General features: G+C 37.7%; 1 protein-coding gene across 1 annotated transcript in view; it reads right to left on the reverse strand.

Annotated features, from left to right (window-relative positions):
* Positions 1–17604, reverse strand: part of ITSN2 (intersectin 2) — a 3295579-nt gene that overhangs the window by 128871 nt on the left and 3149104 nt on the right. The window contains exon 35 of the mRNA XM_044063555.1: positions 10113–10196. Within this exon, the coding sequence (XP_043919490.1) occupies positions 10113–10196 (84 nt within the window). The remainder of the gene's footprint in view (positions 1–10112; positions 10197–17604) is intronic.

Consider the following 17604-nt stretch of genomic DNA (forward strand, 5'->3'; position numbering starts at 1 on the left):
AATAATTTATGCAATGCTGCTTAGGTTGTATGATATATAGCAATATATGTGAAGTATAATGTTTATTTAATTTTAATCTGTTAATACAGTTTGAATACTTTTGTATAAATGTAAATTTGCCTATGTCACAAGTAATAATTCAATAACTGTGTTTAAAAAAATGTGTAAGGGACATGGCAAATATATGATAGGAAATCATGCACATAATGCAAGTCCTGGGACATTTGAAAGGTATGCACAGCTCTCACTTAATGCCAAACACCATATCACCATATAGGTACATTGTATCTACATACATATATAAACTGGCTATAGGCAGTGTGTGCACTACACATACATATGTGGATCCCATTTACTTGATAAAAGTTTCAAAACTTCGAAAGCCATATAGTCGAGACCATATGATCAAAGTTTTGAAACTATGAAAATAAAAAAAAAAAAGAAAATAAAAACTTGTTCTATTTTTACATTTTTGCAAATTAAAAATATCAACTCTGAGATCACATTACAGCGAGGAAAATGGTAAATTTTCCGATCTGCACTGTGCCGTAATCTCCATTCAAAACATCTGAAGTTTCAAAACTTTGATCATCTGGTCTCAATTAAGACCATATGAATTTCAAAGTTTTGAAACTTTAACCAAGTGATAGGGACCCTATATATATATATATATATATATATATATATATATTTATTTATATATTTATATAATAAGAATTATAGTATTACAGGCAAAATATATATATATATATATATATATATATATATATTCTGCCTGTAGTGCTATAATTCTTACCTCACAAAATGATAACACCTACTCAGACCCAGAGCTCATAGCCAGTCTACTAGTGGATAAATGTACTTCAAATTTCAAAAGCCTCTACCCCAGCATTCCCAGATCCAACTTCCTTTTATGCATACTGCCACAAAGCCTCCCAAGAACAAGTCCACAGTCACTATACAAGGCCAGAATCACTGCTTTTCTTGGGCCATATAACATACCAGGTTGCCCAATGGGCAACCTGGAACAGGACCTGTCAACCACCTTACAGAGGCTATTCAACATCAGCCTCAAAAAAGGTTATGTGCCAGAGGAATAGAGGACAAAGAGTCATCACCCTGTACAAGTGTGAGCCATCAATTTGAACAGCCTTATCTCTAAGGTTATGCAAATAATCATCATGGAATTAATAAACAAGGACATAGTCAACATACAAATCTTTAACTCAAGCCAGATCTGTTTAGTCCAGTGCTACTCCTGCGATCCTAAAATGCTTGACTTCTTCCAGAAGGTTACTGATGGATGAGAGAAAATCATTACACCGAAAATATCTAAATCTCGGTAAGGCTTGCAATAACATAGAATGCTTCAGCATTGTTAATAAACTCCCTTAGCTAAATGACATCTCCTATGTGACCTGATGGATTGAAAATCATCATAATTTAGAAACCAGAAAATTAGGGTGAGTGGCTCCATCTCCTCCAAAAGACCTGCCACCAGTGGTGTACCACAGGATGCAGTATTTGGGGTACTTCTCTTTGGCATTTATTTCTTAGGGTCAAATACATTGCCAAAGGCTGATGACTCTAAAGCAACAGTAATTATTGGCTCTTCAGCAAACAACAAGACTCTCAAAGATGCTCTTTTCAATAAAAATTGCTACACAAACAGTGTATAATAGCATCATTTGGCAAGCATGGCATCTCCTACAACTGTTACATTGATAACACACCCATGAAATGCAAATATAAGGACAGTTGAAAGGTATGCACAGCTCTCACTTAATGTCAAACACCATCTCACCATATAGGTACATTATATCTACATACATATATGAACTGGCAATAGGCATTGTGGGTATTATACACATGGACATACCTACATGCGTGTGTGTGTGTATACATATAGTATGTGTGTATATATAAATATATATATATATATATATATATATATATATATATATATATATCTGCCTTCAAATAACAAAATGTAACTTTCTGACAACCTTCAGTACTATAATTCTAACCTCACAAAATTCCCAGAACTAATAATAAATGATAACATCTACTCATACCCAAAGTTCATAGACATAAACAATAATTGGAGAGCATCAGCTTTCTGATTGCAGTTTGCAACTTGTCACAGTACTGCTAATCTTTCAGAATTAAACTATTTTCCAATGAAAAAAAAATAATTTAAGAAACAAATCAACTACAACAAGATTGTGGGTGCTAGCAACCTGCAGCCTTAACAGGATGTCAGCCATGCAGAAAGATGAAAGAACTTCCTCAGAAGTCCCAAAAAGTTATTTTTAACAATACAAATACTGGGAGTCTTCCATGCATCAAAAAAGTAGCAACTAAATCAACTTGCAGTACATAAACCTAACAACTTCAGCGGAATAAAAATCGCTCAAATCTCATTGACTCTAGCTGTAAAATTGTAGCAGAGTATATTGTTAACTCACTGTGAAAAATAAGGCAGTTCCATCCAAAAACAGTTGTATAACTTCTGATATTTAAGTAAAAATATCTCCCACAATAACTGCACTCTTACAATATCAGTCTGTGCAAAGTCCGTAGAAATACTACAATCCTTTAGTGAAACAAAGACATGCAGCAACAGATAACTCCAAAAAAAAAAGCTCCTGCTTCAAGTTGAGGGTGTTTTTATGCATATAGGAAGGCGGGGAGAAGGATGCGATTTGAATACAAATGCTAAAAAACAGTGCATAATTATAGAATCGGTGTGCATAATTACAGAATGGGCGTGCATAATTACAGAATGGGCATGTTCTGGGTGAAAACACAACAGGAGGGCATGTTCCACTAAATTCTACTGAAATCTGTAGTCAGACTGATGGGCGACTTGTCGCAGGATCAACCAAGTACGAGAATAAGGTTTTTTTTAAACATGGCAAGCAGTACCAATTGACTATCACTCAATTGCAAAAATAGAAAAAATAAAAGCTTCCTTCTACATTAATGACATTTTTGAGTGGTGGGATCATTAGGTGGGGGAGAAAAATGCACGCTGGAGAAGAAATAATGTACTCTTTCATGTAGTTGTCCTTTAAAAACAAAACTTGTTTTACTTACAGTTACCATTTTCCTTCTTCCCCTCTAGCTCCTTCCAAGCATTAATGACATGAATTGAGGCAAATGCTTTTCAGTTCTCACAAGTTTAACAAAATCAACAATAGTCCACTCTTTCCACTTTTTCTTATACAGGTGTATTTCACAAATGTGATTGATCCTTTGCATTCTCACATTTATTAATTAATTTCTGTTTTGCTGTTCTTTTCCTGTTCATCTCTGTCTCCCAACTCCAGATTCCAGTTCATTTCCAAGGTATGCTATTCTTCTGGTCAACTCCTGTGCTTTTCTCTGTCTTTCAAACATTTTCTACTGGAACAGTGGAAAAGGTTTCACTGGCATAGCTCTCCCATGTGCTTTATTATCAGAAGAATGAAAAGCAAAGCCCCCTTCTGCTTGATGGCTCACTTTCTGTTGAACAAACTTTTGTAATTCCCCTTAGTCTGTCCTGCATCAAAAAATGACTTTAATCCTCCAGGAAAAACACTCTGAAGACACATGGATATAGCAGCTTGAATGTCACACCTACCTCTCGACATTCCCTAAATATTGGAAATTTGTTTCAATATATTTGTTTCTGTTCTGCCTGGTGTACATGGAATAATCATTTTCCACAAATATTCTGCTGTTTCCAACTTTTAATACTTTGCCCTTTTGCCACAGTTTTGTCAGAATCAACTCATTTTGCTGTTAAGTCTGCATCTTTACTAATACAGATCTTGACTGCTTTCTCATGGCAAGATTTAGAGCATACAAGTGGTGTGCCCTTTCAATTAACAGTATTTGCTGTGGTGTACCAGTCCAGTAAAATTAATACAGTTTATTCTTTCTAGTTTTCCTGGTACAGCAGAAAATTTCTGTCCTCTAATTTTACAATTCTTTTCAAACAATTCTTCTTAGGCAGTCTTTTTTATTTTTACCTCTAATTTTTGCAGTTTTATCAGCTCATCTGAATATCTGTTTACAGCTTCTTCCATTTTTCAGCCTGTTTGTTATTTAAGCTGATGCACTCCATCAGTGTTTTATTTATTTTAATCAGCTCTGAGAAAATCTGACTTATTTTTTTTTCCTCTAGATTATTGGAAGCCATGTCTTGCACCAAAGGTGGAGATCGAACTACTACATTTTGCTGAACATCTGCAGGATTCTTCCTAGTCATTGTTTTCTCTCTACCATTTCTAACTGATTTTCTTTCAGGCTGTCTTAGTTTCTTTGTATCTGGCATCTAGGCAGTGTACTTACTAGCCAGTAACTGAATTTTACTTAAGCTGACAATAACACTGGCTGTTGAATCTCTGTTTCCGTTTTCACACTGGCAGACTTTAAGTAAAGCTGTTGATCAGTGTGTAACAGTCTTGTAAGTCCTTGTAAGTTGCACATCTTGAGAAATATTCACTATTATATACATTGCTAATTATATATTCAAACATCTCTTTTTATATTTCTGCAGATATCTCAATAAACATACACTCAAAGGAGTTTCATGCTGTCATGTAAAAGCTTATGATTGGTTAACAAAAGCATTCTAAAAATAAACATATATAATGCGCATTTTCTGAAATATGACAATCTTGTTTGTGAAAGTTTGCAAAAAATATACTTCTTTGTGTGCATTATAATATATTATGGTATTAATGGAAATGTGCACTATCATCATTTTAAACAATATGTCTTACTCATAAGATTGCTATTTGTACAGTTTTAGCAGCTTTTACTGTTCACAAAATATTTACATGCCATTTGGCTTCTTCCGCTAACTTATGCTTTTTACGTTGATTTTTCAGAAAATGCTCTGGAATGCAAAGATGTTTCTAGGTGCTAGGGGTGTGACATTGTACACCAATAGGTGTTAATGCACTAAAGCTTTATTCCCCACATATAACACAATCTCTGGAACGTCTCTCTCTCTCCTGAAAAATCCTAACCACACAATTTAAAAATCCTCAGATCCAGCAGGGGGCAGCAACTGTGGTATGGGGAGTCTTAACAGCACTGTATCTACAGCTCACTGCAAAACTGATCTCTGTGCATAGGGTGTATAAGCAAGCCTATGTCACCCTACTGGTTGTCAGACTGAAGGAGGGCATATTCTGGTTTAGCTGTTCTTGCAAAGCCTTCAGGACAAGCAATACAATGACTATAGCTCTGCATAGTTTATGTGAAGCCACCTTCATAAAAGATCCACTTTTTCTCAAACCAAGGAACAGCCACGATGGAACCTCATGCCACTAGTGAAAAATATTTACTGAAAATCTGTTCTGGGTGCTGATGCAGAAAAGATAGGTCAACAATAAGATTGGTAGGACTGTACACAAATCTAGAACCATGTATTAAGGGTCTAACATAAAACAAAGTTCCAAGAGGGCATACAGACATTAAAACCTGACATCGCAATGTCTAATAAACCACCCTAATCCTCAGGCATCAGCAAGAAACTATAAAGATCAACGCTGTTGTGATGCTCAAGAGATGCAAAAGGGTTCAAGTCTGAACCCTCTGCTATATCCTCACATGAATTACCAAGGCTAAGATTTCCTAGGACTGTCAGCCTGAGTGTGTACCTCAATGAAGGCAATCCTGCTTTCAGGAAGTCAGAAGCAAACCCCTTGCTAATTATATACACCAACTCTGAGATCACACTATAGTGGGGAAGAGCAAATTTCCTGATTCTCACCATAATACAATCTCAGTTAGAATGGTTTGATGAATGGCATGTTCAATAAAATGCCATTTGTAATGGTGTTCAGTGATATATTTTGATGAAATAATAAGGACCCTAAGAAAGCACTCATCAGAGGTAGCACTAGGTCGTGAAAGGCCTGCATGGGACCTAGTGCTGGGTCTAATCCACATTACCAAGGGTCTGACAATTTAGTTCAAACTGTTAAGGCTATGAGCTGTTAAAAAAATATCATCCTGTAGTCCTGGTTTGAGTTCCTCAATTTCCACTTGCAAATTGTGTGACTCCAAGCAAGTCACTTAACCAAACAGTACTTCTATGCCACCCCTGAAAAGGAATATTTGCATTCAGTGGTTTAATTTCCTTTAAAATAAAAAAGTAAAAAAGTGTACTCTTCTACACCCATCAGGAGCAGTCCAACCTGACAGAAGTTAAAGTGATGTACATCTACATGCTGGGTTGCTCCAGGTGACTGCCACAAGAGGGCCATCAGAATTCATCTATACCCTACCAGTGAGTCCTGCATGACTCAGGGAAGGCCTCACAAGAAGACTTCTCAGTCAAGTGCAACTGCTGAGTCTGGTTACAGTAACTAAAGAGGTCATTTCCGAAGAGCAAAATGATGCAAGGATGCTCTTGATACCCCTGGACACATGTTCTACTGTGGCTGCCTAGGGCACACCTTTCAACCCATAATGGAGTGAGCTTGGCTCCTCACTAATCAAAGGGAAACTTGCAATTCAAGAATATCATGAGCGTTTCATGGGCAGACTTAATAAGCAGAATATGGCCAGCTGGGCTAATTCCTTTACCTTCTAGCAATGCTCTGGCACCATCATAGGACTATGTAGAGGATTACTTTGCCAATCGCTGTGCTGGGCAGCATCTGGAACTGCCATCCTGTTAGAACTGAAACAGACCAGTCTTTTTCCCATTCACCTTCTGTTGGTATTCGGTCTAAAGTACTGGTAATTATTACAGTGCTTCACTTTGTGCTCCTAAGCAGTAGAAAAACTGGATGATGTAAGCCCTGGTTCATGTTTTTGTGACTGCCGAACATTTTGATGGTTTGAATACTTAGCTGTTGAATGCTAGAAAGTTTTTCCATAAGAAAGCTATGTTCCAACATCCAAATTTTGCAAATGATAGAAAAAAAGTGTCCCAGGGAAGTGGGCATGTTCTCGTAGCCTAACACAAATGCCATGGTATGTGCAGGCAAGAGGTACACATTCTCTCTCCTTAATGTGCAAACTAGAGAAATTTCAGAAATGTATCAATCTGTGAATCTCAGAAAAGGAGATCATGATCTTCACTGGATAACAGCAGTGCACCACAGCATGCTGACTCCTTGTTGCCCAAGATGTACAAAAGCTAGCAATAGAAACATCCTCCTCCCCTCCTCCCCACAGACAGCTCCTCCAGTGCCTAAGTTACCTACATCACAACTAAGGCTTTACCACTCTATGCTACTTATCTGCCTCCCAATCACTGACTTTTTAATTACTGCTAGTCTCAAAAGTTGTCATAATTTAATGACATTATTTCAACCACTGTTTTCATTTGCCTGGTAATTAGATGAGAGGATTAAGAACCAAAACCCCCTCAGCTAGACAGAAATTCCTAGAACTACGCAATAGAGTCAAAAAGCTAATAAAACAGGACAAATCCCAATACTACCAGTCTGCCCTAGACTCCTCACAACACAGCCCCAAACAATTCTGGTCCTCCATAAACTCCACCCTCCACCCAGGTAAAGTCAGTACCCCTCCTCCTAACATCCCTCACTCCTCAGAAAATATTGCTACGTCATTCAACACACACACCACCCAAACCATACTATCACTAGCTAAACAACACAACCCCCCTCCAACCCACACCTTCAACTAGTAATCTCCCCACTGCCTTCTCTTTTTCTCCTGTACCTACCTCCAACATAAAAAACTCTTAACTAAACTTAAACCCACCAAATTAGCAGCAGACAGCCTCCCAAGTGAATACCTACAAATCGCAGCTGATGCTCTGGCCTACCCAGTATCCATCTTGATTAACCGATCTCTGTCAGAAAGTTACGTTCCCACACTGTGGAAAGTATCACATATAATTCCCCTCCACAAAGGTGGACCCTCCACAGTACTAACCAATTACTGCTCCATAGCTATTCTCTCTCCACTCTCCAAAATACTACAGAGATGCATACACTCTCAGGTCTCAGACAACCTCCTTACTAACAACCTCCTTTCCAGTACTCAGCATGGTTTCCGACCAAACCATAGCACCACCACTGCCTTACTCTCCTTTACTAACACTATCCTTCAGCATAAAAACAATGGCTATCTCTCCTCTGCTACTTTCCTAGACCTATCTAAAGCATTTGACATGGTCCCACACAAACAACTTATCTCTGTCCTCAATAACCTAACCTTCTCATAATCGGTCACCAACTGGTTTCAGAGTTACCTGTCTGACCGCCAACAATCCGTTGTATGGCAGAATGACATATCTCCCCAACTACCTGTCTCCATAGGGGTTCCCCAAGGACCCCTACTCTTCTCGGTTTACATCAATAATCTAGCCTCTGCCACCAAACATGGCACACTCATACAATACGCAGATGACTTGACCATCATCTGCTCAGCCCAGTCTCTACCAAAACTGCAAAAAGTCACACAGGAAGCCTTTTCCTCTGTTGAAACATGGTTATCAGATGCCCGATTAATACTCAACCCAAACAAAACTAAACTACTCATCTTCCAACCCACCAAGCATACTCAAAACAACTCTCACTTTAACATCACGGCAAAAGACAACACCACTATATACCAAACTGAACACACCAAATTGCTAGGAGTGGAAATAGACAATAAACTAAAATTTGACATTCACATATCCATGACTATAAAAAAAGTCCACAAAAAACTAGAAGCGTTATACAGAAATAAACAATTTCTCACCAAAGCAGCAAAGATTTCAATAGCAAATTCCCACCTTATCTCCACCCTACTTTATGCCTCTCCAATATATACCAACCTAAGGCAATGTGATCTAAACAAGCTAGAGACCTGCTACAACAAAATTGCCAAATTCGCCACAGGGGCATCCTACCGTAGTCACCACTGTCTCTCACTTGCTGAACTGGGCTGGCTTGAACTCCCTCACCTCCTTCAGTGGTATCAACTCTCACTCGCCCACAAACTAGTAAACCATCCACTAAATGTCCCATCCCTCCAGAATCTACTCCAACCCTATCGCACCACCAGACCACCAAGATCCAGCAGCAAAAATCACTTGCAGATCACTAAAGCCAATAACTCTGCTGGTGAAGCACTATTCTCTTGTGCCATAGCCAAATTATGGAACTCACTCCCACCCACAATTACCTCCATACCATCATGCACCCACTTCAAAACTTTACTAAAAGCGCAACTAAAAACATGCTGGCTATGCCCTTGCAACTCCCACTCTAATATCATCCACCCCATCCAACCACTACCTTTCTTTCCACTCCACTAACTACCTTGATTATAGCAAGCTCAGATGCTCATAAGCCAATACTTATTATACAGCACGAATTTCTTCTTCTTGTAACATTTGTTAATGTCTGGTATGCACTTCACAGATAAAGATTCTAGTTGTCTACTGATGTACTATGTTCATCTGTAAATATGTTGTAAGTAATTGCTATGTAAATTGTTAATCACTATGTAATCCAATGTAAATACTGTCTGTTTATTTTAACTGTGGAGCTTTTCTCCCCGGGCCTCCGCTGAAAATGGACCTACGTCCAGTCGGACACTCCCGGTCAACAAATTTAAATAAATAAATTAAATAAATAAAGGATCTGAGCTGTTAGTTAGTTGTTTCATGTACCCAAGGTACAATGTTTGACTTCCACTTTCACTTGATTACCATGTTACTCTGAACAAGTCACTTAACCAGACAGTGTTCCCAGGTCACCTTGAAAAAGAACAGTTGTGTCCAAGTGGGCTTATGTGATTAAGTAATGTCTAGACAAATAAAATAAAAATAAATACTTCACCATTTAATGTTTTTTTTTCAGACTTTTCTGCATTTGGAAACTCACTAAACACAGCCTGCTGTTGCAATGTATGCACTGTGTTTGTAAATGACAGACTACACTTGGAATTGTTCTGTTTTTGAGTGTTCATCATTATACCTTAAAATGCAAAGTAACTAAGACCAGGACATTTCTATCTATTGTACTTTTCTTGTCATCCAAAGCTGAATAAATAACACAAATAAGAAATACAGACAGAAAAAGAATACAGAATATTTCATTTCATTATCAGCAAAACACTGCATGAACCTTTCTTCCTACCATTTGGTTTGCAAGGTTTTAACTCTGTTGCTTCAATAATATTCACCAACAGACGTCCTATTCCAGATGATTTCTGTGAGCGTGCTGCAACAACAAAAAATATTTTAACAGTTACAAGAAAATACAGAACCATCTAACCATTTTAACAATATGAAAAAGATAATACACAAGGAAGAACAGCATGTGAAAGGCCGGCTGCAATGTGAATGCACTAAAGTAACTGGAGTATGCCCTTTTCTCATATATGGGACATTTATACTGGAGAAGTATACCTGCAGAAGGCCCTAAAATAGAATGTGTGAGATGTTTCATTTATTTTTTTTACACAATACAGATCTTTGATAACTCACCATTAACAGATGTATGCATAACAGGAACTTTTCTGCCTTCCTCTCTTGAGAGCTTGTAACTCAGATACTCACCTTGCAGATGTCAGAGCAACAAGTAAAACTGTCTTCCAAGTAATGAACTGCAAATCAGCCTAAAAGGCAAGTTCAAAAGGAGCCAAGACCAGTTTTTCTAGAACAAAACTGAGATCCTAATGAGAAGAAATTGGCTTGCAAGGGGGTTCTCATTGGCAACACACAATTCAGGAGCAGTTTGATCCCAAACATAAAAAAAGAGGGGGATCCATAGGCAAGCATACTGACATGGCTGCAAAATGCACCTTGACAGAAACATATGACAAGTCATCTTTAAGTAGTTCACACAAATATTTCAGAATTTGAGGTGCTACTGACCCCTGTTACTGGCAAGGCACCAACTAGAGAATCTTTTCCATTTGCCAACATAAGACTTACTAGTAGCAGGTTTTTTTGCATCCTTTAGTATCTGTTGCACATCCTTGTGAAAAAGGTGCCTAAGACTATTAATTATTATTATCTCCTTTGTGTCACTAAAGCAGGATGCAAGCTCTTGAATGGTGCCTACAGCACTCCCCTGAAAACAAAACTGCCCTATCACATCCATAGCACGCATGAGCACTCTGCACTTTGCAGTAGATTCTCTTTGCATGTTGTATGGATTTCCAGCATCAAAGTAAGCTGGATGCCTTCTGCGGATACCCCACATTTAAATTACCCATGTAGGTAATGCTTCCATAAAAAATTTTTGAGTAAAACTGAAATGAAGTTGTCAATGTAAAGTAAGAAGCAGCACAAGCACTTTGTGTAATTGTAATAGCACTGTGTTGAACGTGACACACTACAAACAAGTTTCACTCATAGTTATGACACAGTGTGTGTGCTGCTTCTTAAAAAAAGAACAAAAAAGAGAAATGGAGCAATACCATCTTCTTCATGAATTTGTTACTGTTACCAGGGCCGGTGTTAGCATTTTGGGGGCCCCCAGCAAATGTCAAGTTGGGGGCCCCCCAGGTACTTCCAGTATAAGTATCATCCCATCAATGCCATCCATCCTAAGCAATCTTTTATTTCGTGCTGCAAACTTTTAGGAGTCGTATCCACAGACAGACCTGTAGCTACAAGCTCTTACATTACAACAGGCCTATGTACCACACTATCACTATGTTGACCTGTCTAACAAAGGGGCAGTTAAAGTTCTACTAGCACTTAGTTGCAACAATGATACATTGCAACAAGTCTATATACAGGTCTGGACTTGAATTGAAATGATGACAGCCTACATTTCAACACACACACACACACACACACACACACCCTCCAGTCCTTTCCTCTGATTTCCCCCCTTTTGGGCTCCCCATACCATGCATGTTACTTTTTTCTTCTTTTCTCACATTTTGCCTTACCCTCAGCTTTTTCAAGAGGCCATAACTTTCTACATGCTCTGAAGTGCATTTTAAAGTTTTTTTTTCTTTTTACACAACCTTTTCATCCAAAAATGGCTTGAACAGAAATTATGATTAAGGAAAAAAATTCACTTTTGTGGTTCAGCTTTAGTTTTCCTTGCATCCTTTCAACGCACCTTTCCTGAACAAGACAGCACAGTAATAACCATTTAGGAAATAACTCAAATAAGCCAGGGACCAAGAAGCCATAGGTTTACAGATAGTCTGGGATGCATTTTAGAAAATTTTCTCAACATTTTACTCCAATGGTGGCCTAAACAAAAATCATGAAAAAGAAAATAATTTCAGTCTTATTTTTTTTCTTTCAAGGAGGATATAAGTTGTGCCCATGGCTTAATTTTCAAAACTGACAAAATAGTAGCTTACAGTAAACTAACAAGCCAGTAGTTGGGAGAATTCTTAAGTCTTATCTGGGAATACTGCCTACCTCCTACAAAAGACAGTCACTGCCTATGCATCCCTCTAGTGTTAGCCTGGGATGAAAGCAGAGATCTGCATTGCCTTAGTCATATATTTCAAGTGATTGCTGACATACATATACATAGCATGTTCTTCACTCCTAGCCCTCAAAGGCAGCCACATGTATATGTGCCTGATACATGATTATGAGAATGATTTCAGTAATATATTCGAAATTGTTGCTCCTAGACAGTACACCTCTCTTACACAAGCTATAGTAACCTTCTTTGTACACCTCTGAGGTCTGTGAGAAACACTGCCCACAGCTCAAACACAAGCTATAATGACTTTATGTGCGCACGTCTAAGGTTTGACTGTGGTAAAAAATTAAAGATGTAATAACCACACAATCTCCAGCTCCTCATAACCTGTAGAAGCTTTCTGTACATACACATTTGTGCAGGGCTGCTTTTAGAATGGGTGTGGTTGTAAACAGAGGCTATTACCAGCTTTATCCTAAAAGGGTCATATCTCAGCACCATTCAGGTTAAACAGTGTATTCAGAAAATGTATACTTTTTCTCCAACCAACAACAGCTTTGGTGGGGGCCCACACAGAGTCAAGGATGATTAAGGGAGTTCCTGTTATCCATTTAGACAGTCTGGTGAGTGGGGGCCACCAGACTCCAAGAATATCTAAGTGTGTGAATGTTCTGTGGTATATGTTATGTCATACTTTTTAAATATAATTACCTGTTAGGTACATTTTTACTGATACACAGAAGAATAATGTCTGTGTCCTGGCATTATTGGGTGCATGCAAAGACAAAAATCAGTGATATTGTTTACACACGCACACACAAACATGCATAAGCCACAGCAGTACTAGTTTTGTACTTATTTCAGCAAACAACAATACATTGTGCAACACTGGTACTGCCACACCAGATCAGTGACTGCTGTTTAGCAGTCGTCAAACAGCAGAAGGGGTAAGATTTATTTCATCGAGGAGTAATGCATACCTGTCATTGTCCCTGATTTCACAGACCTTCCCTGATTTTGTTCATACTTTTGCTTTGTCCTTTGTAAAAAGTCTGATTTGCTAGTAAATCATTCAGGATTACAAACATTCAATCAATCCAGACATCTGAGTTTTATACTTATTGTCCAGAAATACATGTTGATGCAAAAGATGTTATTCTAGCAACTTTTTAAGTGAATTAGAGTAATATTTAAACATATTCTTGATTCTGAGCCTTTATTCTATTATTTGTGGGATTGCACTGAATTCTTAAGCAAAGAAATTGAGAGTTATAGTATCTGGTGTTCTGGTATTACTTATAAAACTACCTGAAAGAGAAACTATCTCTGATGATCAGAAGCATAAGCTCTTCTTAAAATCCAAAGTTTGCACTGAGGTAAGTCACTCTGGGCTGCTGATCCCTCTAGTGCTTATATTGCTCATGTTCATTATCAGCTTCATCCTAATGGTCATAACTCAACCCTGTTCATGTTAAAGAGCATAATTAGGAAATTAATACATTTTTTCTTCATTTTTCCCCAACCAGCAGCAGCTTTTGTGGGGCCCCCACACAGTTAAAGATGATTAAGGGCCCGCCCTGCAGCCATGGGTTTTGCAGGGACCTAAAACTGGCTATGTAGTTAGTTTTAGTGGAGAAAATGTCCAACAGCACGGTTTAACTAAGCCAGGGGCACTGTCAGTGGTAAAATATTTAATGGAATTCTGATGCCTGTTACTTAACAAAACACTGTTACTACAACCAGAAATATCTTTGAATTTTAAGGGAGATATAAATAAGAGTTACTACCCTTCATGGTTTATTAAGTATACAAGACTGCTGTACTAGCTTTCATTGGTTTTATAGACATGTTACAAAGTATCAGGATAAGATAACTTGCTTTGGTAGTGGGGCCCCCAGCGACCACAGGGTTCGCTGGTGCCTAAAGCCGGCTATGACTGTTACTTAAAGTCTTTCTCAGATCTTCACACTTAGAGTTCTTTTCAAGATGGATGAATGGATTCCTAATGTCAACAATTCATCAGCCAAATCTGCTGAGGTGGCACTTGTCTGTCAACTTACGAAGAATTTGTAGATGAGGCATGTATACCTCCAAACAGGAACTGTCCTAACTAAATGCAGCAGTTCCTACGCTCACTCTTTTGAAGCAGGTCTTTCTGCTAGCTCTGTTCCCAACAGTAAATAGATTAAGGGAGAACTGTCAATAGAAAGGACATCTCTGGACACAGCAGCAGCAGTATTGTAATATAGTTTTTTTTTTTTTTTAAGTAGTTAGTGTACTGGATTGTGGCACTTGCTACAACTGTCCCCTGAGTTTGCAGAGCGTCCCTAAGTTTGCCTCGTATTTTTGCTCCATTCATTATTGTCTTTTTTAACCTTCTGGTATACTACCAAAGTTCATTTTATCATCTGGGAATAACTCTGCAAGTAAATTTTGTGATTATTCAGAAAATGCATGCTGGTGGTAAAACTTGTTCTTGGACCTGCTGGATGTGTGAGGTGAGTGCTAAGTGTTCCAAAAAGGCGGCAAGACAGAAAAGGACACAGCAAGTTGAGTTTACTGAATATAAAGACCTCTGGCGATGATTCTGCAGAATGTTCCTGTTATTTTTATAGCATGATCTTTTTGGTAGGGGGAAGTAATTATTTCTTTATACGACTACAGTATACAATTTGAAATGTCTGCCACTAGTTACTCACTACAGCCAGAAAGTCACAGATGTTATGAGGAATTGATCAAGAAAAGGGAGTATTTTAAAGTGTGTTTACTCAAAAAGTGTTCCAGTGTGGATTTATAATATTCAAGCAGTATCAAATGTTAATAACTTTTAATCTCTTTTTGGTCTTTCCCTCATAATCTGTACCTTTCTGCAAACTGAAGAATGTCTGTAGTCAGAGTGCTAATGTGGTCATAATTCATTATATTTTTTTTATTATTTTTCCCTTCAGTAAATGTACATAACTTTTTTTGACACCATAAGGTTCATGACTAATGCTTTACTATTGATATTCTCCAAGTCCTTTATGGCTGCAATTTTAACCAGGTAAGTATACACAACTTCTTTTTTTTAACACTGTATGGCTTAAGACTAATGATTTAATATCGATGTTCCCCAAGTCTTTTATATGGCTATTTCTAAAACAATATTTACACTAGAATTCTGCAAATTCTTCTTGGAGAAACTAACAGAATGGCAGCATGTTCTCTTGGTGATAAGAGCTTTGCCTCACAGTACCTTTAATCCGAACTTGTAGCCATTGCGTGTGTGGAGTTCTGCATGACTTACCCGTGTCTGTGTTGGTACTTGGGATTCCTTCTAAATTCCAGAAACTAGTTGAGAAGCTACACAGTTGTGAGGTGGGCTGTGACTGAAAACGATCAAAGAAGGACCAGTTCAATTACAAAGTTAGCAAATAAAATTAATGTAATTTCTTTCACCTTCACAAGCAGCATTTTATAACATAGATCTTTACCACTGCTTTATGCGTACTTACACTTGATTAGCAATGAATACATGTATGAATATTTTCATATTTAACGTAAATATTTCTGCTAGTGTGTAGATATAGCATGATGGAACAGCAGGAATACATGCATTTAATCGAACATTAGTATTCTGACGTTCTACATGTCGAAGGCAGTTATCCAAGTTTACACAATGTCGAATTTTCAATAACCGAATCCATGAACACCGAATGCCAGCCAGGCAAATACCCCCTCTTGACCCATGGTAGCTCTTGTGTTGGTGGTTGAGCGGTAGGAAATGTCGAATTCGGTGTTATGCTCCACATTCCGACCATTTGCCAATGTGAAATTCGACATTTAGGTTCAGAAAAGGTAACATTCGGTGTTGACATCGACTAAATGCATGTATTCCAGAACAGCATCTTACAGCTCAGCTTAAATGAAGGTCAGAAATTTCTGCTGACTGAAATAAGGTGAGGAGTGAGTGAGATTTTCTTTTTCGACCAATTAATATTTCTGTTATTAACTTAATCCAGATACAATACACATGGAACTTCATGGTATCAAATGAAAGACTACATAATGCAGCAAAAATTGTCACTAATACTCACTAACTGCTACCCAGCCAAAGATATGTATATTTTTTTACTAATGCAGTATGAGTATTTGCATAAATATCACATTTTGATAAATATCTCTGGAATATCCCCCCCTGGAAGCACTGTAGAAGAACATTTCACATTCCCATTCACTGCAGAGGTCAGAAATGACTCCTTAGACAAGCGGTATTCTTTGTAACTGAGAAAGTTTAGGTTATTTACCAGAAATATTATGCATATCTGTCATACGCTAATAATTATATTAATAACTTGAATAAGAAAGTGTTTATACTGTACTTCATGGTATAAAATGAAAGAATATACAATGCTGAAAAAACATTTGGTGCCTAACAAGCACTGTTTTATAGACATTTACATTTATTTGCAATTATATATGAAAATACACAACATTCATAATTATTCAAATATCTCAAAAATGGAGTGATTTCTAAAAATTGTACTCATTTGCAAAATATCAAATTACTTATTCAATATAAAATTACCATTGGGTCTTGCGGATACATACAGTGGATATAAAAAGTGTACACACCCCTGTTAAAATGACAGGTTTTTGTGATATAAAAAAAAATGAGACCACAATAAATCATTTCAAAACTTTTCCCACCTTTAATGTTTCTTTTAACCTGTAGAATTCAATTGAAAAACAAACAAACCTGTTAGGGGAAAAATATAAAAAATAAAAACGTAAAATACACCAATTGCATAAGTGTGCACACCCTTAAACTAACACTTTGCTGTGTGTGCACACTCCTAAACTAATACTTTGTTGAAGCACCTTTTCATTTAATTACAACATTCAGTCTTCTTGAGTAGGAGTCTATCAGCATGGCACATCTTGACTTGGCAATATTTGCCCACTCTGCCTTGCAAAAATGCTCCAAATCTGTCAGACTGCGAGTGCATCTCTTGTGCACAGCCCTCTTCAGGTCACCCCACAGATTTTCTATTGGATTTAGGTCTGGGCTCTGGCTGGGTCATTCCAAACCTTTAATTTTCTTCTGGTGAAGCCATTCTTTTGTTGATTTGGATGTATGCTTGGGGTCATTCTCGTGTTAAAAGGTGAAATTCCTCTTCAGCTTTCTAGCAGACACCTGATGGTTTTGGGCCAAAAGTGACTGGCATTTGGAACTGTTCATAAT

Source organism: Protopterus annectens, chromosome 2.part1 (assembly GCF_019279795.1).
Source record: "Protopterus annectens isolate FY-2018-M chromosome 2.part1, PAN1.0, whole genome shotgun sequence".
NCBI lineage: Eukaryota > Metazoa > Chordata > Ceratodontiformes > Protopteridae > Protopterus > Protopterus annectens.